Consider the following 26386-nt stretch of genomic DNA (forward strand, 5'->3'; position numbering starts at 1 on the left):
CTGTGTCTCCCTCTCTCTGTGACCCTCCCCCGTTCATGCTCTGTCTCTCTCTGTCTCAAAAATAAATAAACGTTAAAAAAAAATTAAAAAAAAAAAAAAAGAAAAGAGTTAGTATGTCAGTACTCACTCTAAATGTTAATGTACTAAATGCTCCAATCAAAAGACCTAGGGTATCAGAATGGATAAGAAAATAAGACCCATCTATATGCTGCTTACAAGAGACTCATTTTAGACCTAAAGACACCTACAGATTCAAAGTAAGGGGATGGAGAAACATCTATCATGCTAATGGTCATCAAAAGAAGCTGGAGTGACCATGCTTATACCAGACAAACTAGATTTTAAAATAAAGACTGTAACAGATGAAGAAGGGCATTATATCATAATTAAGGGGTCTATACACCAAGAGGATCTAGCAATTATAAATAGTTATGCCCCAATGTGGAGGCACCCAAATACATAAATCAATAAATCACAAACATAAAGAAACCCATTGATAATAATACCGTACCAGGAGAAAACTTCAACACCCCACGTACAGCAATGGACAGATCATATAAGCAAAAAACCAACAAGGAAACAATGGTTTTGAATGACACGCTGGACCAAAAGGACTTAACAGATGTATTCAGAACATTTCATCCTAAAGCAGAATGCACATTTTTCTCAAGTGCACTGGAACATTCTCCACAATAGATCACATACTGGATCACAAATCAGCCCTCAAGTACAAAAAGAGCAAGATCATACCTTGCATATTTTCAGACCACAATGCTATGAAAGTTGAAATCAACCACAAGAAAAAATTTGGAAAGACTGCCAATACTTGGAGATTAAAGAACATCCTATTAAAGAATGAATGGGTTAACCAAGAAATTAAAGAGAAAAGGAAAAAGTACATGGAAGCCAATGAAAATGAAAACATGACAGTCCAAAACCTTTGGGATGCAGCAAAGGCAGTCACAAAAGGGAAGTATGTAGCATCCGGGGATTCCTAAAGAAGGAAAAAGGTATCAAATATACAACCTACCCTTACACCTAAAAAAGCTAGAAAAGAAAGCAAATAAAGCATAAAGCCAGGAAAAGAAGGAAAATAATAAAGATTAGAGCAGAAATCAATGATACTGAAATAAAAAAAAAACACAATAGAACAGATCAATGAAAACTGGTTCTTTGAAAGAATTAACAAAATTGATAAGCCCCTACCCAGATTGATCAAAAGAAAAAGGAAAGGATCCAAATAAATAAAATCACAAATGAAAGAGGAGAGATTGCAACCAACACCACAGAAATACAAACAATAATAAGAGAATCTTATGAGCAATTTTATGACAACAAATTGGGCAATCTGGAAGAAATGGGCAAATTCCTAGAAACACATACACTACCAAAACTGAAACAGGAAGAAATAGAAAATTTGAACAGACCCATAACCAGTAAAGAATTGAATCAGTAATCAAAAATCCCCCAACAAACAAGAGTCCAAGGCCAGACGGCTTTCCAGGAGAATTCTACCAAACATTTAATGAAGAGTTAACACCTATTCTTTTGAAGCTATTCCAAAAAAATAGAAATGGAAGAAAAACTTCCAAACTCATTCTATGAGACCAGCACTACCTTGATTCCAAAGCCAAAGACCCCACTAAAAAGAAGTACAGACCAATCTCCCTGATGAACATGGATGCAAAAATTCTCAACAAAACACTAGCCAACTGGATCCAACAATACATTAAAAGAATTATTCACTATGACCAAGTGGAATTTATTCCTGGAATGCAGGGCTGGTTTAATATCTGCAAATCAATCAATGTGATACATCACATTAATAAAAGAAAGAATGACAACCACATGATCCTCTCAATAGACGCAAACAAAGCATTTAACAAATTATAGCATCCTTTCTTGATAAAAACCCTCAAGAAAGTAGGGATAGAAGAAACATAATTCACAATCATAAAGACCATATACAAAAGACCCACAGCCAATATCATCCTCAATCAGGATGAGAGCTTTTCCCCTAAGGTCAGGAACATGACAGAGATGTCCACTCTCACCACTGTAATTCAACATAGTGTTGGAAGTCGTAGCCTCAGTAATCAGGCAACAAAAATAAAAGGCATCCAAATCAGCAAGGAGGAAGTCAAACTTTCACTCTTCGTAGGCAACATGATATCTACATGGAAAATCCAAAAGACTCCACCAAAAACCTGCTAAAATGGACTCATGAATTCAGCCAAGTAGCAGGATATAAAATCAATGTACAGAAATCAGTTGCATTTCTATACAGCAATAATGAAGCAACAGAAAGAGAAGTCAAGGAATTAATCCCATCTACAATTGCACTAAAACCCATAAAATGCCTAAGGAATAACCTAACCAAAGAGGTGAAAGATCTGTACGCTGAAAACTATAGAAAGCTTATGAAAGAAACTGAAGAAGACACACAAAAAAAGGAAAAACATTTCATGCTCATGGATTGGAAGAACAAATATTGTTAAAATGTCGATACTACCCAAAGCAATCTACATATTCAATTCTATCCCTATCAAAATAACAACAGATATTTTTCACAGAACTAGAACAAACAATTCTAAAATTTGTATGGAACCAGAAGAAAACCCAAATAGTCAAAGTAATGTTAAAAAAGAAATCCAAAGGTGGAGGCATCACAATTCCTGACTTCAAGCTGCATTACAAAGCTGCAGTCATCAAGACAGTACGGTACTGGCACAAAAACAGACACATAGATCAATGGAACAGAACAGAGAACCCAGAAACGGACCCACAAATATGGCCAACTGATCTTTGACAAAGCAGAAAAGAATATCCAATGGAAAAAAGACGGTCTTTTCAGCAATGGTGGTGGGAAAACTGAACAGCAACATGCAGAATAATGAAGCTGGACCACTTTCTTACACCATACACAAAAATAAACTCAAAATGGATGAAAGACCTAAACGTAAGACAGGAAGCCATCAAAATCCTAAAGGAGAAAACATGCAACAATCTCTTTTTTCTTGGCCGCAGCAACTTCTTACTTGAAATGTCTCTCGAGGCAAGGGAAACAAAAGCAAAAAATGAACTACTGGGACCTCATCAAGATAAGAAGCTTCTGCACAGCAAAAGAAACAATCAGCAAAGCTAAAAGGCAACCGACAGAATGGGAGAAGATATTTGCAAATAACATATCAGATAAAGGGTTAGTATCCAAAATCTATAAAGAACTCATCCAAGTCAACACTCAAAAAACAAATAATCCAGTGAAGAAATGGGCAAAAGACATGAATAGACACTTTTCCAAAGAAGACATCCAGGTGACACATGAAAAAACGCTCAACATCACTCATCGTCAGGGAAATATAAATCAAATACAAATACAAATACAAATCAAAACTACAATGAGATACTACCTTATACCTGTGAGGATCACTAAAGTTAACAACTCAGGCAACAACAGATGTTGGCAAGAATATGGAGAAAGAGGAACCCTTTTGCACTGCTGGTGGGAATGCAAACTGGTGCAGCCACTCTGAAAAACAGTATGGAGGTTCCTCAGAAAGTTAAACATAGAACTACCCTACAACCCAGCAACTGCAGTACTAGGTATTTATCGAAAGAATACAAAAATGCTGACCTGAAGGGGCACATGCACCCCAATGTTTATAGCAGTGCTATCAGCAATAGCCAAAGTATGGAAAGAGCCCAAATGTCTATCGACTGACAAATGGATAAAGAAGATGTGATATACAGATACAATGGAATACAACTCCGTGATGAAAAAGAATAAAACCTTGCGATCTGCAACAATGTGGATGGAATTAAAGGGTATTATGCTAAGCAAAATAAGTCAGAGAAAGATATCTTATGATTTCACTCATACGTGGAATTTGAGAAACTCAACAGATGAACATAGGGGAAGGGAAGGAAAATAAGATAAAAACAGAAAGGAAGGCAAATCATAAGAGACTCCTAAATACAGAGAATAAACTGAGGGTTGCTGGCAGTGTGTTGGGTGGGGGGATGGATTAAATGGGCGATGGGCATTAAGGAGGGCACTTGTTGAGAGGAGCACTGGATGTTATATGTAAGTGATGAATCACTAAATTTTATTCCTGAAATCATTATTACACTATATGTTAACTAACTTGGATTTAAATTTTTTAAAAAATGAAAATAATTTTCAGTATGGTATGACAGCTGAAATAAGACTGATTTGAGCATAGTAGGTTCATAATTACATATTAAATGTCATTTCCAATAGAACTTCAAACACAATATATTATGAAGTAGCTTGTATCTCCCAACCAAACTTTGGGGCTTACAGCTAATTAACTCAACACTCCTAATATTTGAAAGTAAACTGCTAAAACCAAGCTCTTCCTTCATGTGCATAAAATATTCATAACTCCTTGTGAAAATAATTATTACAACAAAATAAGCTTTGAAATTTGAAAATAAAAGTCCAAACATAATTTCCTCATCTAGAAAGAACTGAAAGTATTTACAATTGCTCTAAAGAAAATAAATACTTAGGTATAATCTAAAAAAACCTGTGTGGATCTATATCCTGGGAATGATGATGATGAAATAAATGAATATACTGTGTTCAAGAGTAGAAAGTTTCCACATATCAATTCTACACAAATTGATCCATGTTTAATGCATTTCCCATTAAAATCCCAAGAAGGTGTTTGTAGACAAAAACAAGCTTATTCTAAAGTTTATATGCAAAGGCAAAGGACCCAGAATAGTTAAAATAGCCAAACTTTAAAAAAAAAAAAAAGCATAACATAAGAGGAATCACTACCTGATGTTAAGGCCTACTATGTCGCCTATAATGAAGAAGTCTGACATTGGCAGAGGGACATATACATACATAGATCAACAGACTACAGAATCCAGAAATAGACCCACAAAAATATCCCCAACTGGTTTTTGACAAAGGTGCCAAATTAAAAGGAAGAAGGATAGTCTTTTCAACAAATGGTACTAGAGTAACTGGGTACCACAGGCAAAAAAAGAAAAAAAAAAAAAGATTCCCAACCTAAACCCCACATCTTATACAAAAATCAACTCAAAATGAACTTGAAAGTAAAGTATAGGGGTGCCTGGATGGCTCAGTCAGTTAAGCGCCTGACTCCTGATCTTGGCTCAGGTCATGATTTCACTGTTTGTAAGCCTGAGCCCCGCACTGGGCTCTGTGCTGACAGTGCGGAGACTGTTTGGGATTCTCTCCCTCTCTCTCTGTCCCTACCCCACTCATTCTCTGTGTCTCAAAATAAACTCTAAAAAAAAGTTAAAAATTAAAAAAAAAAAAAAAAGAAAAGAAAACATAAAACCATAAAACTTTTGGATAGAAACACAGTAAAAAATCTCTGGAGCTACAGGCAAAGGGTGATAGAAATAGGCAAGGAATTCTTACATTTGACACCAAAGTACAATCCATAAAAGAAAAATCTAATAAACTAGATTACATCAAGATTTAAAACCTTCCCTCTGAAAGACCCTGTGAATAAGATGAAAAGACAACCTACATACTGGGAGAAAATATTTGCAAGCCCCACATCTGACAAAGGACCTAGATTACCTAGGATATATAAAGATTCAAAAATCAATGGTAAATGCACCAACAATCCAATTTAAAAATAGGCTAAAAATATGAACATGAATAGAATCTATAGATGGCAAATAAGCACATGAAAAGATATACACCATCAGCCATTAGGAATAATACAAGTTAAAACCACGACACAGCGCTATATACCTATTGGAATGGCTACAGTATAAAAGAGCAAGAACATCAAATGGTGGCAAGGATGTGGAGAAACTGGATCACATATACATTGCTAGTACAAATGTAAAATAACACTGCCACTCTAAAAAGAGAATGGTGTTTCTTACAAAACCAAAAATGTATTTATCATACAACCCATCAAGTACACTTTCAGGCACAGATCCCGGAGAAATGAAAATTTATGTTTACACAAAAAACTGTACAGGAATGCTCATAGTGGCATTATTAGTTAATAGTTAAAAACTGGAAACAACCCCAATGTCCTCCAATGGGATACACCATAACACTCAGTGGTACATCCATACCATGGAATACTACTCAAGAATAAAAAAGGAACACACTATTGATATATACAACAATTTGGATGGAGCTCTAGGAAAAAAAAATCTATTCATCTCAAAAGCTTAAATACTACATGATTCCACTTATATATCATTCTTAAAATGACAAATTTAAAGAAATAGTGAACAGATTAGTGGATGTCACAGGTTAGAGTGGAAGGAAGGCAAGAAGGTAGCTGTGCCTATAAAAGTTGGTAGTGCAGGATCCTTGTGATAGAACTGTTCTGCATCTTGATTCTGGTGGTGGTCACATAAATCTACACAAGTGATAAAACTGCAGAGAACTAAACATATACACACACACAAACACAAATGAATTCATGCAAAACTAATGAAACCTGAGTAAGGTTGATGAATTGTATCACTATCAAAACCAATTTCCTGGCTGCAATATTGTAGTTATGCAGTATGTTACTGCTGGGGAAATTGGATGAAGGGTATATAGGATCTCTACATATAATTTTCATACAACTGTGTATCAATCTATAATTATCTCAAAATAAAAAGTTAAAAGCACTTTTTTAAATCCAGCAAGAAAAAAAAATTGAGGACCCTATACAGTTAACAAGTATTTCAAAGATATCATTACAGATGACTGATTTTCATGCTCCCAAGTGGGCAGCCACATAATTAACCTCCATCTACTACTCAGAATCCACAGATTTATTTTTCCTCTCTTCCTTCTTTCTCCTCTTTCCCCCAACACCCTATAAACCTCCTTCATAACTGGTTGTAAGAGAGAACCACAGCATATGTGTGTGTATGTATATGTGTGTACAATGCAATGCCATGTTCTCTCTAGTTTTATACAAACATACACAGAGGTGGTTTTTGTTTTTTTTATCATTATTAGCATTCTGTGCTCTTGGTTCCCAATTTCAAACCCTATGATTTGGCACATTTTATACTCCCCTTTAAAAACAATTAAAATGTTTGTTGTTTTTTGTGACAGGAATTGCTTTCAGCCCCTACCTCCAAGCCACCTCAAGGTAAGCGGCCCCTTAAAAAAAAAAAAAAAAAAAATGTTTCCGTATGTTTGCTCTGCAGTTTGGGTTGATCACTGGTGAAGCCTACACAATATGGTATCTTCTGTGCACTCAAGCAGAAGATAATAATTGCTAATTTTATAAAGTAAGTTAGATACTTTTTCTAACCACTGATGTACACTCTATTAGTAAGCCACTGCTCCTGGGCTTAGCATTGGTATATTGAACACGGTATACTATACAAAGAAGTACAATAACATACCCTGTATTAAAAACACCCAATTAATACATTGCAGAAGCTAATTTACTTGTAGTTCTGACTTGCCCTTCCTCAGAGAGCTGTCACAGCAGGCATTATTCCCATACTTTCCCCCTACCTTGGCTTTCCACACTACTCATCAGTTTTAATGAGCCCTGACTCAGGGCTTCTGTTTGATACACACACACACACACACACACACACACACACACACACACACACACATATTCATGTGTATATTGTATATGCATTTACTTCTATGTAATTTTATCATGTGCACATGATATACATACATATGAGTTAGCATCTAATATAAATTCTCTGTATAACAATCATGGGATAGTACTCTTTTTCCAACTTGTTATAAGAAAAATACCTTTTTTTTTAAAGTTTATTTATTTAAAGAGAGAGAGAGCAAGCAGGCATGCATGCATACACACAGGGGAGGGGCAAAGAGAGGGAGAGAGAGAATCCCAAGCAGACTCCACTCTGTCAGTGCAGAGCTCAATGTGGGCTCAGTCCCACAAACTGTGAGATCATGACCTGAACCAAAATCAAGAATTTGGCACGATTGAGCTACCCAGGTGCCCCAAGAAAAATACCTTTCTGGGTGCCCGGGTGGCTCAGGCAGTTAAGCATCCAACTCTTGATTTCAGCTCAAGTTATGACTGCATGTCTTAAGATCGAGCCAGCCCTGCATGTACTCAGAACTGGGCATGGAGCCTGCTTCAGGTTCTCTCTCTCCCTCTCCCCTTCTTCCCTTCTCCCACTCATGCTCCCTCTCCCTCCGCCCCTTGCCCACTCACACGCCCTCTCCCTCTCCCTTTAAAAATATAAAAATGAAAATAAAAAAATAAACATTCTGCTGTATTCTCAGGCTAGTAACTCAACATTCTTCTACCCACCTCTCATGTTAGTTTCTATTTGGGGGGATAAGGATATGCTCTGCTGCCAAAAATGTCTTTTACAAATGTTCAAAGAAATAAAAACAAAGTATTTTTCTTGTGGCATTTCTTACACAATGGCCCCAAATGTCAGTTTTATACACTACAGCTATCAGTGTACTGTTTTCAATTTTAGAGAAACACTCCGGTAATCAAATGATGTACTTACCCAAAATGACTAAGATTCGTGGAATTAAACACTCATTCATTCATTAACCTTCCCATTAACGTATAAATTTTTTGTATCTTGCTCTTAAATATACAATCTTAATTTTTTCCTAATCTTCCTCAGAAAGATAATTTTTAAAATATTAAAGAAATAGTTTCATTTCTAAGCAAATCTGAATTTCAATAAGCAGTCTTAACAGAGTAAGCTCTTAAATACCCAATGAAAAACGATATCAAAACAGCACAATTAAAGCTGTATAAGTTTTACCTTAATTCTTCTCTCGGTGTCATCTAATTTTAACTCTGCGGAAACCAGTTTCTTTGCCAAATCATCTCGTTCAGGTAGGTGTCTAGCTTCAGAGATCTTTTTCAGTTTCTGCAAGGAAAATTTTGTCCTATATAGTTCTCCTTCAGTATCTTTCACCCTTTTCTCAGTTGCCCGTTCTTTCTCTTGAGATTTTCTTAAGCGTTCTTTGAGTGCTGTAATCTCATTGTTATGATGAGCAATAAGTTGTGAGATTTCATTTTCCGTATCTTCAAACTTATTCAGGGCTTTCTCCTGTCTGTATTGAAGCCTTTTCAAAGCCTTATTTTCTTTTAGCAGCTCAGCTAACTTGACCTGGAGTTCAGTTACTTCATTCTGCAATTCATTGATTTTTAGCAGTCTTGCAGAAAGAACCCGTTTTGTAACAAGATCAGTATCTTTCCGAAGTGGCTCCCTATTGAGGCTCTGGGAGCGAAATCCCACTCGGACTCCCTTTCTGTTTGGTGGATCCTTAGGGCTTGGCTTCCTAGCGGCTAAAAAGGAAACAGTAACAATGTAAAGTGAGAGCCCTACCAATGTAATATTACTTATTCATTCTAACACAAGTGGATCCATAACATTCTTTAATTATATTGTTCCTTAAAAAATGACCTTACAAAATTTAAGTATCAGGTTTTAGAGGTCTTAATATAATGTTAATGTATATAAATATACATATATTTATATACTAATGTTTTTATTAACATTCAGAATCCTTTTAAGAAAGGTCAAGAATATTCTGACTTATCAAAATGATATCTCAACAGTTTACAGGGAATTATTTTACACTGCTTTAAAATATGGCAGTATGAGTGGTATCCCCCTCTCTCTGCCCCTCCCCCATTCGCACTCTGTCTCTCTCAAAAATAAACATTGAAAAAAAATTTTTTTTTTAATGCCAGTATCAGGCTTTACCGTTTTCAACTTTATAGATAAGATGGCAAGCCAGAATTCAAATATGGTCATCATCACCATTAGCATGGTTTAATAAACACTGGAGAAAACATTGTGATATTCAAGTAATTTATGCCAAGATATTTGGGATTATAATTCAGAATGATGAAATGTACGTTTTCTCTAAATTAACTAGAACTTTTTCTTTATTTGGGGAAAGAAGATTACAACATATTATACAACAAGAAGACTTGGGTTTGGGACTCTGATTTACCACTTAAGAACTTCCTAGGCAATTCGGCTAAATCTTTCCAGGTCTATTTTCCCCACCCATAGAATTAGGATAACAGCACCTATATAACTAGGTTGTTGTGAGGACTAAACAAAGAATTCATATAAAATAGGAAGTTCTCCACAAATATTCTCTGGCACAATAAGAACCTAATCCCATTTATCAGCGATTAAAAATGAAAAACACTTTTAGCAGTACAGACATGATTTTAAATGCTTACTCAGGGGCTTTCTTTGTGTAAGGTTCAATCAAAAACATTTGATGCAATTTGAGAACAAGACAAAAACAAAAAAACTACACCCTAAAAAATATATGCATATGAAATCCTTAAACTATACATATTAAATAACATTTCGCAAAAATTTGGAATGTCATTATTTATACTAAAAGTTCATTAAACTTAGGCCCCAGTGTACAGAGCCCCTGTCCTTTAAAAGAGGCATCTGGAAGCCTGCCACAGTTGAGAATAATGAACTTTAATCTCCAAGGTGACTGCAGTTTTTAAGAAGGAAATGCATTCCAGATGAAAAAAAAAAAAAAGAAAAGAAAAGAAAAACTAGAAAATTTAACCTTTCCCTACCCATCTCTCTAGTCATGGATACCTTAATTCCATTATATAAACAAGTAATATTTACAATTTACATTACAAAATTTCACTTAAAAAACATAAGATTCTAATGACTGTGATTTGAATGTGTACTGATTTGGGATTCCAGTTCTAAAAATGTGTGAATACACAAAAGGAAGTGGTAATGATAATAAATGAGGGAAAGCCTACTTGTAACTCTGAAACTACACTATCCAATATAGTAGTAGTCACTAGCCACATGTAGCTACTGAGAGATTTGAAACGTGGGCAGTCCAAACTGAGATCTGGTATACTGTGAAGTACATACTGAATTTCAAACACTTAGTTCAAAAAAAAAAAAAAAAAAAAAAAGCAAGCACAATGTAATGTTCCAAACATAATGTTTTATATTAACTACACTTAGAAACAATAATATTTTGGGGGTGCCTGGGTGGCTCAGTCAGTTAAGCGTCCGACTTGATTGGACTCAGCATTCATGAGATCAAGCTAGGCATCAGGCTCTGGGCTGACAGTATGCAGCCTGCTTAGGATTCTCTCTCTCCCTCTCCCTCTCCCTGTGCCCCTCTCCTATGTACGTTCACTCTTTATCCAAATAAATAAATAAATAAATAAATAAATAAGATAATATTTTGGATGTTGGTTTAAATGAAGTCTATTATTAAAATTAATTTTACCTGTTTTTCTTTTATAATATAGTTATCAGACAATATAAAATTGCATGTGTGGCCTACATTTGTGACTTGCATTATATTTCCTGTGGATAGCACTGCTCTAATTTTAAATTGGGGCATCCATCATTTCAATTTTCTTTCTTTCCCAACATACTGAGTTAGTAACAGTTTTGGTATCCATATACTATTATGGAATATGTACTCAACTCTAAGAATGACAGAAACTTTATACATAAAAATGATTATAAAGATGAGTATTAATTCTTCCAAATTTCTGTTTTATGTATAAAATCATATTACTCAGCAAACAAGATTTCATACAAATAGAAACTTATTTGAAAAGTTAAAGCCTACATAAGAATCGACAGAATTTTCCTCTAATATACTTCAGCTATTCAGTCAAACAGAAAGGCCTTCCAAAACCAACTTTTTCACATCCTAATAACTGGAACATTGATTTACAGCATATTCTATTCATATGACTACAAACTGATCATAAAAAGGACACTTAACCTAATTCAAAAATATTTCCTAAATGCCATTTACTTATTTTCATTTTTAAAACTATCAAGATGAAATACAGTGCTAATTCAAGTGAGAAAAGAAAAGATGATTGACTGTCATGTATATCACTCTTCATTTGCCCCTTGCTAAGTCAGTATGAAAAAGAGGGTGAGAAAGTATTGCTTTTTTTCTTCCTTCAGGTGATAAAAATAAAATAGGACTCCTTTAAAAAACATGCAGTAAAAAAATGTAGTAAAGATGAATTACATATCTATAAAAAAACTTGATATTTATATTATTGGTAACACACGAAATAGAAAACATATATAACATGTAATATACAAACATGTATAACCTAAACTATCATCAAATTTTATCATTATGCATATAACTTTTGATAGAACAATTTCATTTTTAAAAATAATTAGATATGCTGATAATTAAAAAGAGAAAGGAAGAATATGCTATCAAACATTCAAATCCACAAATTCAAGTGTTCAAGATGCTGTTTTAATTACATGTGTTCTTTCCTTAGTTTATTATACACTGGCAGTTACAACTTAAATAGCATATTCTATTTAACACTAACTCAGTGTTTAAGGAAACACTAAAGTGCTTAAGTGTAACTGGTATGGTCCTGTTGATTGATCTAAGGTAGACAAATTACCACAGATTTTAATTCAGAAGGCAATACAAAGCAGAAAATAGTAAAAGTCAGACTAAAGACAATAACAGATTTTTCTGGGTGATGTTGGAACTGTTTTTCATAGATTTTTCTCAATTATCTTCTTAAATAAGGTAAGGTTTAAGAATTCTCTTTAATTAGGTAGCCTCCTAAATTGCTTTGGGGAAGTAGTAAAAAATTAAAGTATTCCTGCAAGTAATTCACGAAGTATGTAAATTATTTCTTAGGAGTAAATGGGTATTGTCTAAGATTCAACCCTAAAGTCTGTTTATTCTTAATTAGATAGCAAAAGTTTAATATCAGATCATGCTTTCAACCACAAAATCAAAATAAGAGGCTCACACTGAGGAAAAGAACAAAAAACTTGTAGCACTGTACTGGAGAAAGAAAGAAAAGAAAGGAAATAAAAGAAGAGGAATGAAAAGGAAAGAAAGGAAGAGAAAGAAAAAGCACTCAATTGTTATAAGTATGAACATCCCTGGGAAGTTAGATCAGGGGTCCATGAAAGGGTTGCTTTCAAAATTAACATATATTCTTTGCTGATTTTTTCAAAGCGAATGTTACTTTTCAAAGTAAAAATGTATAAAGGCAAATTTAATTACACCCCTGCTGAAATCTATTCTATAGCTAACTATTTCTCCACAGAAACAGACAGTCAATATATTATTAGAGGATTCAAGGTGTTTCATGACCTGGCCCCTGTTTCAGTTCCCAGTTTTACCCCTCCCTGCCTTGCAATCTAAACTATATAATCTTTCTAAATGGGGCTGTTATAGCTGTGCTGCATTTATTAATGAACACTATAATTAACTCATTTGCCTTAGTTTATAATTCTGTAGTGTATTTTTCTACGGTAGTCCTTACATATTTTGTCACTAAGTACATCAGAGGTTTTTTGACCAGAAATTCATTAAGACAAAGAAGAGTTTTCTAGAATATTGCCTTGTCAAATATGTATTAATATGTAGTTCCAGACTAGTAACATTTTAATAAGACAAATTATTTCTAATGATTAATCTTGTTTGCATTATAACACAGTTTAATAGAAAACAGAGTGGTGGTCCCAAGTCCCAAATTCCATTTCTAGAATTAATTTGAACTTTTGTAGTAAGCGCTGTGTAACCTAGAGGAAGTAATTTTACTCAATCTATAAAAATGCCCCTTAAGTATTTTATAGCAATGTCTTCTGCTGCTTTTTAAAAGTGGAGACTTAAAAAGGTACTACTTTGTGATTTTTTTTTGCCTGTATAGTACCTCAGAAACACCAAGACAAGCATTTATTTAGAAAGAATAAAACAAAATGAGAAGGCTTATGTACAGTTCTTTCTTCTGTATATAGTATGATTTTTATTATAACAAAGGATAATACACAGCACCATAAGCAACAACTATATATACAAAACTATGTGTATATAACACACACACAAACACACACACACACACATATATATATAAATCAGCCCATTTCCATGCACATATCAATATACATAGTAATAGAAGAGTTTCATTCATACAACTTTCCTTAAACACTTAAAATGAGTCTTCTAGACTCTCTTTTAGAATGCTTACCTTGGTGATGTACTTGGCTATCTGAAATCTGTCTTTTAGGATTTTTTCCCTTTTTACTCTTAGGTGAAGAGGACTTGACTAGCGATGACCGGCCAGAAGATTGTTGAGTAGTTTCCAAATCAGATGAAGAATAAGAGTAATAATGTTTATCTGTCTTACTTTCTTGATCATTATCTGGACTTCTTTCTCTTTCCCCCATGGTTTTTGAAAAATGTTCTTTATTCACATAATTTCACAGATTTCCTTTCTCCAAAAAAATCCATGACAAGCCTGAAGAGCAACCTTTAGAGACTTCAGATCCTGGTGATAATATTCATGTCTGCAATTTGTTTTCTCTAGATATCTGTAGTAGAGATTAGCCCATTAGCAACCAGAAGATACATATTTGTTCTTACAATTAAGGAAAGAGGGAAGGAAACTCATTATATTTTGTGAAATAGGTTTTATAGTTTACTATAAAGATACTTAAAGCAAATAAATACTGCTTATAATTTTTAAAAGAGGCTATAATTCAATTCATCCCTATTTTCACATTGTTATTTACAGTCTATAGAAAAGACAGAATGTTGTAGCTTGGACAGAGAACATACAAAGTACCTAATATATAATGTTTCTGAATAAATGCTAACTGAATTTGACTCCCCTGAATCTTAAGATTTATAATAAACACAAATGCTGATTTTTGACAGATGAATAATGACCATTATTCACCATTTTTTTCTTTTCTGGGGAGGCAGGGAGTGGTAAAGGCAAGCCTACTACTAGAAACAAACAAACAAAAATAACTACATAAAAATGTAAAATTAAAGTATGTAAAAAATTAACCAAATTTAAACACCTGGTGAAAAAGTTGCAACATGACAGAAAAATAGTTATCATCCTTAACATATAAATAAATAACTCCTATGACCCCACGAGAAAAATAGGAGGTCAAAAGTTAAATGGGCAAATACATGTTAAGACCCATAGCCGGCAGTGCACTCAAAGAAAAAAGGGGAGGGTGTGCCCAGGGGGCCCTCAGTGGTCATGAGTTTGAGCCCCACGCTAGGGTGTAGAGATTACTTAAATAAATATTTTTTTAATGCTGCTGGAATGCCTATCAAGAGAAGATCCACAGTGGGGCACCTGGGTGGCTCACTCAGTTGAGCACCCAATTCTTGAATTCAGTTCAGGTCATGATCTCATGGTTCATGAGACTGAGCCCCACATTGGGCTCTGCACTGATAGCATGGAGCCCGCTTTGGATTCTCTCTCCCCCTCTCTGCCTCTCCCCTACTCACGCTCGTTCGCACTCTCTCTCAAAATAAATAAACATTTAAAAAAAAAGATCCACAGGATTTTTGGGAAAAAAAGTCGGCAAGATATATTAAAACTTTAATTATGCTTTTAACCTTTGGCCCAATAATCCTATTCCTATGTAATAAGAAAATAATCCTAAAATTAGGGGAAAAGTTATGCACAAATGTTTATGCAGTACAATTTTTTTAATTTTTTTTCAACATATGAAGTTTATTGTCAAATTGGATTCCATACAACACCCAGTGCTCATCCCAAAAGGTGCCCTCCTCAATACCCATCACCCACCCTCCCCTCCCTCCCACCCCCCCATCAAATATGCAGTACAATTTAAAAAAAAAAAAAAGGAAGCAAACAAAATCTCTAACAATAGCAGAATAATTAAGAATATTGTAAAAATCAATACAGCATAATATCGTGCTGTCGTTAGAAAAACTTATAAAACGTTTGTGTTACCAGAGGAAATGTTTATACTACTATGGTAAAGAAAAAATTCAAACTAGTGAACACAATATGATCTCAACTACACATATTCATAAAAAAAAAAACCAAAAACCCAAAAGTAAGGAGTACTCTTCCCTGATGAAGTGAAAAATATTTGCAAAGTAAGGGATATATATACACCCAAATAGTGTCTGAGCAGCATGGATTTTAGATGATTTTTTCTCTCTTTATATATTTTTATTTTCTATTAAAATAAAATTAGATTACTTTTTTAATTGGAATAATCGTTTTTAATATTAAAAAAAATCCCACTGATGAAATTACTATTACAAGTATAGTGCTTCTAGCACTATATGAAAGAAACATATGCACAAGGTGGCACTACTACTGTTCATTGCAGCAGTATTACAGTGGTAGAGAACTAAAACAATCAAAGGACCATCAATGAGGAACTAGCTACATATAACCACACAGTGAAGTACAATACTATCAAGCTACTAAGGGAATGAGGACTACCTCTGTGTATTTTCTGCAGTCTGGAGTGACCCCCACAATGTATTAAGCACAAGAATATGGAGAAATCATGTATAGTCTTTCTTCATCAAAGAGAGATTACAAATTTGCATACATAATGCTTTATATTTTTAAAAAAGATAAAGAAACACTTAATGGGGGGGAAAAGAAGGGTTCTGTAAGGCAAGGCTGTCCAATAAAACTTTCACCAAGAATGGAAATGTTCTATAATCTGTGCTGTCCAGTATGGTAGCTGGCCACATATGGCTACTGGGCACCCTAAAATGTGGTAAATGTGACTGAATAACTAATTTCTTAATTTTGTTGAATTTTAATTAACTTAAGTTTTTAAAGCTGCATATACTGGTGCTTGGCTCATGGAATCTCAATGATCTCATCTTTAAAGACAATAATAATAGTAACTTCCTTAGAGAACTGCTATGACAGTTAAATGGGATAATTCAATAACTATGACACAATAAGCACTCGGTAAAAATCAACTATTTTCAATTCAAACATACAAGATATTCAGTAAATTGATTATATTCCTTGTCAAAACTGTTTTAATTCCAATAATATAACTAAAAGCTGATTATATGGTATAGATGGGGATTATTTGTTTATATGCATATAGCAGAAGCAACTCCCTATGACCTATCACATCTTAATCAGAGATGCCTAACTTTTCATTGCAAAAGGTAGAACCCACAAAACATTACCTGTCATTTACCTCCTATGCACCAACACCCACTCTCCCCCATCCTACCTCAAATATATGCATAAAGTTTTAAAAAAAGGAAACATCCATTAACCCATTATTCAAGTCCCTCTCCCTGGAATAACTATTTTAATGGCTTATACTTTCATGCTTATGCTATTTCTTGAATTAGCAACTTGAGACTATAAAAGATGAGGATTTAACTTGTGACTCATTTTAAATGTTTGCAACATGCAACGGCTTGTTGGGTTATGCAAGGTTTTTTCCTTAGAATTCCTAATTGTCCTTTTATCCTATTGAAAGGAAAAAACCACCTTTCTATATCACTAATATTTACCCAGCTTCCTAGTCATTCTATCTACAGGCTGAATCCATTCCATTCTTCCTCTTAAACACATTTTCCTTGGGGACCAATTATTCCCTTTTCTACTTTAAACAATTACTTTGTATATCTGTTATACCACTGTCATTCTGGAATCACTTTTATAGTACTTCTGAGTTGACCCACCATTTCTAGTAGCTCATGTCACCGTCTTTAGTTTTGATCATTTTACTGATCCATATCCTCAAATAACTTCAACAGAAAGGGTATATAGATAGGTTAGGAGGTAAATGTTCTGAGTCCTTATATACCTGAGAATGTCTTTATTTTGCCCTCCAATTTGATACTTTTCATAGGTTCTGCATTCTAAGTTAAGTCATTTTCTCTCAGAACATTAAAGACACTGCTCCACTGTCTTCTAAACCCTGAAGAGGTTCTTGCTAGATGTTATAGTCGTTCTTTTATTCAACATGTATTTCTTTTGAACTTTTACCATGTAACCATAAAGAAAACAACAACAACAATAATCCTTGCCATTATGGAGTTTACACTCTAGTTATGCTCATCTGATTCTCATTCCTTTATAGGTTATCTTTTTTTTTCCCCCTCCTTAGGAGCTTTTAGAATTTTCCCTCCTCTTATACTGCAATTCCACAACGTGCCTAGGTGTGGGTCATTTTTTTCATTGATTGTGTTGCCCCTTTATCTCCCTCCTTCTTTTAATATTGAAACAAATATCTTTAAGCACTAGAAATGTTATGTTACTTTTCTGATAACCCACTTTCCTGTTTACTCTTTTTAAAACTGACTAAATAACTGACTAAATAACAAACCTGCTCTCTGTTTTTCTATTTTCAAATAGAAACTTACTCAACTTATCTTTTAACTATCCAGGGTTGTTCTGCTTTTGTTTTTAATTTGTATAAACACTTTAATTTCCAATAAATCTTTCTTACTATGATTTTTTAATAATTATTCTGTTCTTGCTTTACTGAGGCAATGCATTTGTATTTCTCTGAGAACACTAGACATTTTATTTTTTATTTTTTATTTTTTTTTAATGTTTGTTTTTGAGAGAGACAGTGTGTGAGTGGGGGAGGGGCACAGACGCTGAAGGAGGCTCCAGGCTCTGAGCTATTAGCTCAGAGACCAACACGGGGCTCCAGTGGGGCTCAAACTCACAAACTGTGAGATTATGACCTGAGCTGAAGTCGGGCACTTAGCCAACCTAGTCACCAGGTGCCTCCATTTTGTTTGTTTTAAATTAAGATCTCTTCTGATTCAGGAACTATCTGTTTCACATGGTGAAAGTTTTTCTCTTTACCATAGAATTTTCATTTATAATACTGCTGGTTTTATTTTTTTGAAGGTAATTATTGGTTGTCCACTGATAAATAAGAAGAAAAAAGAAGAATGAATGGAAAACAAGTACATATGAGTAGGGGTTCCTGATAGGCACACTATGCTTTAGGATGAACAGCAGAGAATCAGTCATTTTCCATGGGGCTCCCCTAGATGAGGAGGGATAATGTCCAGATACAAATGTCCACCATGACAACTGTACTTCTCCTTTAGAGTTGTCTTTATTTTTATTTCCAGAAAAAATGACTTCTGTATTTTTTGATTGGAAAGAAAAGGAGTGGTGAAGGGCAGGGAATATTATACTGAGTCACTCTGTATGGGATTCAGTGGAAAAGGAGGCATAACTATTATATAGTTATATATTTATATAGTTATATATATAGTTATATGTTATAACTATAGTTATATGTTATAACTATAGTTATATAGTTATAACTATATAGTTATGTAGTTATATAGTTATAACTATATATATATATAGTTATATATTTCAGCTATTCTTCCCATTTTCAGTTACCCTTGGTCTCTGACTTTTTAAATGCTAAGATTCTCTAAGATCCTGTTAAATATATCTGAACTTTCTTTGCTATAGTTCCCTCTTGAATATTTTGACATAGTTTTCTGTTTTAATGTTTCATCCATCATTATTCTTTTCCTCTTTCAGAAAATGTGCTGTGATGTTTTATCAGAGAGTACCCGACCATCCCTTCAAAGTTATAGGTTCATTCTGTTGTTCTTCTTTAATATAGTTTTAATGTGGTCTTCAAGAAGAGAGGAGAAAAATACAAATCTACATCTTTAATTTGTTAATGTAACAAATATATTTTAAGCCAATTATTTCTAAGTTATTCCCACCCTTTTAAGGCAACTTGATATAAGCAATCACTTTTCCAAAATCCATACAACTGCAATTCATACACCAAGTCAGTCAACAAAAATTAGTGATGGTACAGATGCCATTATAGACAATGAGGAAAGCAATTTGAGCAAGAATACACTGTGAGTTCTTTTAGAGCAGGGTCTGGCTCTTCCATCAAAGAGAGACAACTAAGAAAAAGTCATAATGTCCTTTATTCCTTTAGGGAATATATAAAAGATATGTACATATAATATATATGAATATATATCCTTCATATATTCCTTAAAAAATATTGCATGTTAATTTTATGAGAAAACTTTAAAAGTGACAAAATTCAAGAGTAACCCCAAAAATACTAGAGAATATCTTATCTTTACCCAGTTTCTGATTTAGGATCTATTCTGAACTAAGGTGGGTATTTCTTTTTTTATTTTTAAAAATTTTTTTAATGTTTACTTATTTTTGAGAGAGAGATTGACAGAGTGTGAGCAGGGGAGGGGCAGAGAGAGGCAGAATCTGAAGCAGGCTCCAGGCTCTGAGCTGTCAGCACAGAGCCTGACATGGGGCTTGAACTCACAAACCATGAGATCATGACCTGAGCTGAAGTCGGATGCTCAACCAACCGAGCCACGGAGGTGCCCCATAAGGTGGGTATTTCTAACCTACATATACTTGTGACATCCTATAATATGTTATAATCCTTCATGAAAACAAACATTCCTTAGAAAATATAGCACTCAATGACTTAAGCCTTCCCAAGGAATAGACTCTTAGACACCTATGAAAATTTACTTTTAAAAAATTAGTGGGACACCTGGGTGGCTCGGCCATTGAGAGTCCAACTTCAGCTCAGGTCATGATCTTGCAGCTTGTGAGTTCGAGCCCCACGTCGGGCTCTGTGCTGACAGCTCAGAGCCTGGAACCTACTTCAGATTCTGTGTCTCCCCCTTTCTCTGTCCCCCCCCCATGCTCATGCTCTTTCTCTCTCAATAATAAATAAACGTTAAATTTTTTTTTTAATAAATAAATAAATAAATAAATAATTAGTGCTTAGACCTTGTGGAAACAATGTTGCCTGGCTAATAGTACTGCCAGAAAAAGTCCACATAAGCAAACAAAAAGTAACAAATTAAAAACAAAAAGACCCTAAACACTAGGCTAAAAGAAAAAGGAAGATGAAGTAAGGCAACTAATAAAACAACTACTAATTTTTCTTACAAAGTATAACTATTAAACAACCAATGACTCAACAAAGAAATCAAAAAGAAAATAAAATACATAGGAACAAATGAAAATGAAAACACAGCAGTCCAAAATCCTTTGGGACACAGTGAAAACAGTGCTAAGAGAGAAATTCATAATGATTTGTACTTACCTCAAGAAACAAGCAATCTCAAATAAGCAATCTAACCCAGCACCTAAAGAAGCTTCAAGAGGAAAAGGCCCAAAGCTAGTAAAAGGAAAGAAATAATAAAGATCAGAGTGAAATAAAGACTAAAAAAAAGGAAAGATTAATGAAACCAAGAGCTGGTTCTTTGAAAAGAAAAACAAAATTGACAAACCTTTAGCCACACTCACCAAGAAAAAAAGAACTCACAAATAAATAAGATCAGAAATTAAAGCGATGTAACAAATGAAATACAAAGAATTAGAATAGAATGCTATGAAAAAAATTTATGACAACAAATTGGGCAATTTAGAAGAAATGGTTAATTTCCTAAATAAATATACAATCTTTCAAAATTGAATCAAGAAGAAATAGAAAATCTAAACAGACTGATTACTAGTAAAAAAAAAAAAAATTGAATTGATAATCAAAAAACTCCCAACAAAAATAAATCTAGGATCAGATGTATTCACACGTAAATTCTACCAAAAATTTAAAGAATACCTACTCTCAACATTTTTCCAAAGAAGACATATAGATGGCCAACAGACACAAGAAAAGATGCTGATTATCACTGATCATCAGGGAAATACAAATCAACACTACAGTGAGATATCACCTCACACCTGATAGAATGGCTAAAATCAACAACACAAGAAACAACGAGTGTGGGCAAGGATGTGGAGAAAGGGGAACCCTCTTGCACTGTTGGTGGAATGCAAACTGGTGCAGCCACTCTGCGAAACAGTATGGAGGTTCCTCAAAAAGTTAAACATAGAACTACCCTATGATCCAACAATTGCACTACTAGGTATTTACCCACAGAATACAAAAACACTAATTTAAAGTGATACATGCATCCTGATATTTATAGCAGCATTATCTACAATAGCCAAACCATGGAAACAATCCAAGTATCCACTGACTGATAAGTGGATAAAGAAGATACGGTATATATACACAATGGAATATTACCCAGCCATAAAAAGGCATGAAATCTTGCCATTTACAATAGCATAGATGGAGCAAAAGAGTATTATGCTAAGTGAAATAAGTCAGTCAGAGAGACAAATAAACCTTATGATTTCATTCATATGTGGAATTTAAGAAACAAAACAAAAAAACGTAGGGGAAAAACTGAGAAGCAAACCAGGAATGGACTGATGGTTACTAGAGGAGAGATGGGTGGTGGGATGGGTTAAATAGGTGATGGGGGACTAAGGAGTGCACTTGTGATAAGCACTGGATGTTATATGAAAGTGCTGAATCACTAAACTGCACACCTGAAACTAACATTACACTGTAGTTAACTGGAATTTAAATAAAGACTTAAAAAAAAAGAAAAGAAAGAATACCTATTCTCCTCAAACTATTCCAAAAACAGAGGAGGATGGAAAGCTTCCAGATACATTCTATAAGGTCAGCACTACCATGATACCAAAACCAAAGATACTACTGAAAAAGAAAACTACGAGTCAATATACCTGATGAACATACATGCAAAATTTCAACAAAATATTAGCAAACTACATTCAACAATACATTAAAACAATCATTCAGCATGATCAAGTGGGATTTATTCTAGGAATGCAAGGATAGCTCAATATCTGCAAATCAATTAACATGATACACCACATAGCAAAATGAGGGATAAAAATCATATGATCATCTCATTAGGTGTAGAAAAAGCATTTGACAAAATTCAAAATTGTTCAAGCCATCTATTGAACAAAAGCTTTCAACGAAGTGGGTTAAAAGAAAACATACTGCAGTATAATAAAGGCAATGTATGTCAAACCCACAACTAAACACCATACTTGCTGAAAAACTGAGAGCTTTTACACCAAGATCAGGAACATGACAAGGATGTCTAGTCATGACACTTCTACTCAAATAATACTGGATATCCTAGCCACGTCAATCAGACAAGAAAATTTTAAAAAGGCGTCCAAATTGGTAAAGGAAAAAAAACTGTCACTATTTGTAGATAATACAAAACTATACATAGAAAACCCCCTAAAGACTACCAAAACACTATTAAAGTAAATTAATTCAATAAATTTGCAGGATACAAAAATAATATACAGAAATCTGTTGTGTTTCTATACACTAATACCAAAGTAGCAGAATTTTATTTACAAATTCCATTTACAATTGTTCCACAAAGAATAAAATACCTAAAAATAAATTTAACCAAGAAAGTGAAAGGCCTATACTCTCAAAACTATAAAACACTGGGCACATGGGTGGCTCAGTCAGTTAATCATCCGACTCTTGATCTCAGCTCAGGTCAGGATCTCACAATTCATGAGTTTGAGCCCCATGTCAGGCTATGTGCTGTCAGGGCAGAGACTGCTTGGGATTAGCTCTGTCTGTCTCTCTCTTGCTCTCTCTCTCAAAATAAATAAATAACCTAAAAAAAACACAAAACCCTGTAAAACACTGATGAAAGAAGTTGACAATGACAGAAGCAAATGGAAAAATACACCATGCTCATATGTTAGAAGAATTAATGTTGTTAAAATGTCTATACTACTCAGAGTAACGTACAGATTCAATGCAATCCCTATCAAAATACCAACAGTATTTTTTTTACAAAACTAGAATAACCCTAAAATTTGAATGGAACTACAAAGACCTCGAACAGCCAAAGCAATTTTGAGAAGGAAGGAAAAAGCTGGAGGAACCACAATCCCAGACAGTACTGGCACAAAAACAGACACATAAATCAATGGAACAATATAGAGAGCCCAGAAATAAACCCGCACTTGTGTGGTAAATTCATTTGACAAAGGAGGGTATATACGATGGGAAAGACAGCCTCTTCAATAAATGGTGTTGGGAAAACTGACCAGGTACATGCAAAAGAATGAAACTAGACCATTTTCTTAAACTATACACAAAAATAAATAACACAATAAAGACCTAAATGTGAGACCTGAAACCATAAAACTCCTAGAAGAAAACATAGGCAGTTATCTCTTTGATATAGACCGTAGCAACACTTTTTAGATATTTCTCCTCAGGAAAGGGAAACAAAAAGCAAAAGTAAACTACTGGGACTACACCAAAATAAAAACTTTTGCACAGAAGAGGAAACCATAAACAAAAAGCCAACCTAGTACACCTGTTAAGGGGTTAATATCCAAAATATATAAAGAACTTATACAACTCAACACCCAAAACCAAACAATCCAATTAAAAAATAGGCAGAGAACCTGAATAGACTTTTTTCCAAAGACATACAAATGGCCAATGGACACAAGTAAAGATGCTCAATATCACTAATCATCAGGGAAATGCAAATCAAAACCACAATAAGATATCACCTCAAACCAGTCAGAATGGCTTGTATCCAAAAGAAAAATTGTAAGTGCTGGAGAGGATGTGGAGAAAGAGAACTCTCATGCACTGTTGGCAGGAATGTAAACTGGTGCAGCCACTGAGGAAAACAGTATGGAGAGTCTTGAAAAAATTAAAAATAGAAATACCACTATCTATTAAAAATAGATATTCCACTACTGGGTATTTACCAAAAGAAAACAAAAACACTCATTTAAAAAGATATATGCACCCTTACATTAACTGCAGCATTATTTACAATAGCCAAGATATGGAAACAACCCAAGTGTCCATCCACTGACAAATGGATAAAGAGGATGTGGTATATACACAATGAAGTATTACCCAGCCATAAGAAAGAATGAGATCTTGAAATTTCTGACAACACGGGTGGACCCTGAGGGTATTATGCTAAATGAAATAAATCAATTAGAGAAAGACAAATACTATATGATTTCACTTATATGTGGAATCTGAAAAACAAAACAAATGAACAAATTTTTAAAAATCAGAAACAGACCCATAAATACAGAAAACTGGTGGTTACTCGGGTTGGAGGTGGGGTGCCTGGGATGGGCAAAATGGGTAAAGAGGAATGGGAGGTACAGGATTCCAGTTATGGAATGAATAAGTCATGGGGTTGGAAGGTACAGCATACAATATCTAGTCAAAGGTATCATCATGGCATTGTATGGTGACAGTAACTTCACATGTAGTAAGCATAGCATAACCTATAGGTTGTCAAATCACTACGCTGTATGCTTAAAACTAATGTAACACTGTGTCAACTGTACTACAGTAATTTAAAAAAAAGGATAAGCAAATAAAAATAAGTACTCTAGCTTAATAAGATTACATACCAACTTAGCACTGGAATGAAACCTGGGGGATCACTCTTTTCTTTGAACAGATTAAGAAAACTAGCACCCATAAAAACAAACTGGGTTACCCAAGATTATAATTTACCTAAGGTCACAGAGTTAAGACAGTAAGCCTTGAAATGGACCACAAGCATACCTCAGATATACTGCAGGTTTAATTCCAGACCACCACAATAAAACGAATATTCCAATAGAGTGAAGACTGAAAGAAAAATAGTCAAATGAATTTTTTGGTTTCCTGATGCATATAAATGTTTAAACCATACTGCAAGAGCATTATGTCTTTAAAAAAAGGTATATACCTTAATTTAAAAATACTTCATTGCTAAAAAATGCTAATTATCATTGGAACTCTCAGGGAATTGTAATCTTTTTGCAGTGGAAAGTCTTGATAATGATGCATGCTGACTGATCAGGGTGGTGGTTGCTGAAGGATTGGGTAGTTACGGTGATTTCTTAAAAGAAGACAATAAAGTTTGTGTCACTGATTGATTGACTCTTCCTTTCATGAACAATTCTTCTGTAGCATGCAATGCTGTTTGACTGCATTTAACTCATGGAACGTTCAAAATTGGGATTAATCCTCTCAAACCCTGCCGCAGCTTTGTCAACTAAGTTTATATAATATTTTAAATCCTTTGTTGTCATTTCAACAATCTTCACAGCATCTTTACCAGGAGAAGATTCCATATCAAGAAATCACTCTTTGTTCATCCATAGAAAGCAACTCCTGTTCAAGTTTGATCATGACACTGCAGTAAGGCAGTCACATCTTCAGGCTCCACTTCTAATTCTGGTTCTCTTGCTATTTCCAACACATCTGCATTGACTTCCTCCAAAGTCTTGAATCCCTCAAAATCATTCATGAGAGCTGGAATCAACTTGTTTCAAACTTCCATTAATGTTAATATATAGACCACAAATAAATGTTCTTCATGGCATCTAGAATGGTGAATCCCTTCCAGGTTTTCAATGTACTTTGCCCAGATCCATCAGAGGAATCACAACATATAGCAGCTACATATACAGCTAATATGTATTTTCTTTTTTTTTTTTTTTAATTTTTTTTTTAACGTTTATTTATTTTTGAGACAGGGAGAGACAGAGCATGAACGGGGGAGGGTCAGAGAGAGAGGGAGACACAGAATCTGAAACAGGCTCCAGGCTCTGAGCTGTCAGCACAGAGCCCGACGCGGGGCTCGAACCCATGGAGTGCGAGATCGTGACCTGAGCCGAAGTCGGACGCTTAACCGACTGAGCCA

At 34.4% G+C, this 26386-nt stretch overlaps 1 protein-coding gene across 2 annotated transcripts in view; it reads right to left on the bottom strand.

Moving 5' to 3' along the window:
• Positions 1–25326, bottom strand: part of LCA5 (lebercilin LCA5) — a 68038-nt gene extending 42712 nt beyond the window's left edge. Inside the window, exons 1-3 of one of the 2 annotated variants that reach the window (XM_042986705.1) lie at positions 25261–25326; positions 14001–14343; positions 8761–9290 (exon numbers count right to left, since the gene is read on the bottom strand). In XM_042986705.1, coding sequence (XP_042842639.1) covers positions 8761–9290; positions 14001–14199 — 729 coding nt within the window. In that variant the 5' untranslated portion in view covers positions 14200–14343; positions 25261–25326. The remainder of the gene's footprint in view (positions 1–8760; positions 9291–14000; positions 14344–25260) is intronic. The other variant, XM_042986706.1, reaches the window with a different exon arrangement.
• Positions 25327–26386: the final 1060 nt, after the last annotated feature.

This window comes from Panthera tigris, chromosome B2, assembly GCF_018350195.1.
Source record: "Panthera tigris isolate Pti1 chromosome B2, P.tigris_Pti1_mat1.1, whole genome shotgun sequence".
NCBI classification, from domain to species: Eukaryota; Metazoa; Chordata; class Mammalia; order Carnivora; family Felidae; genus Panthera; species Panthera tigris.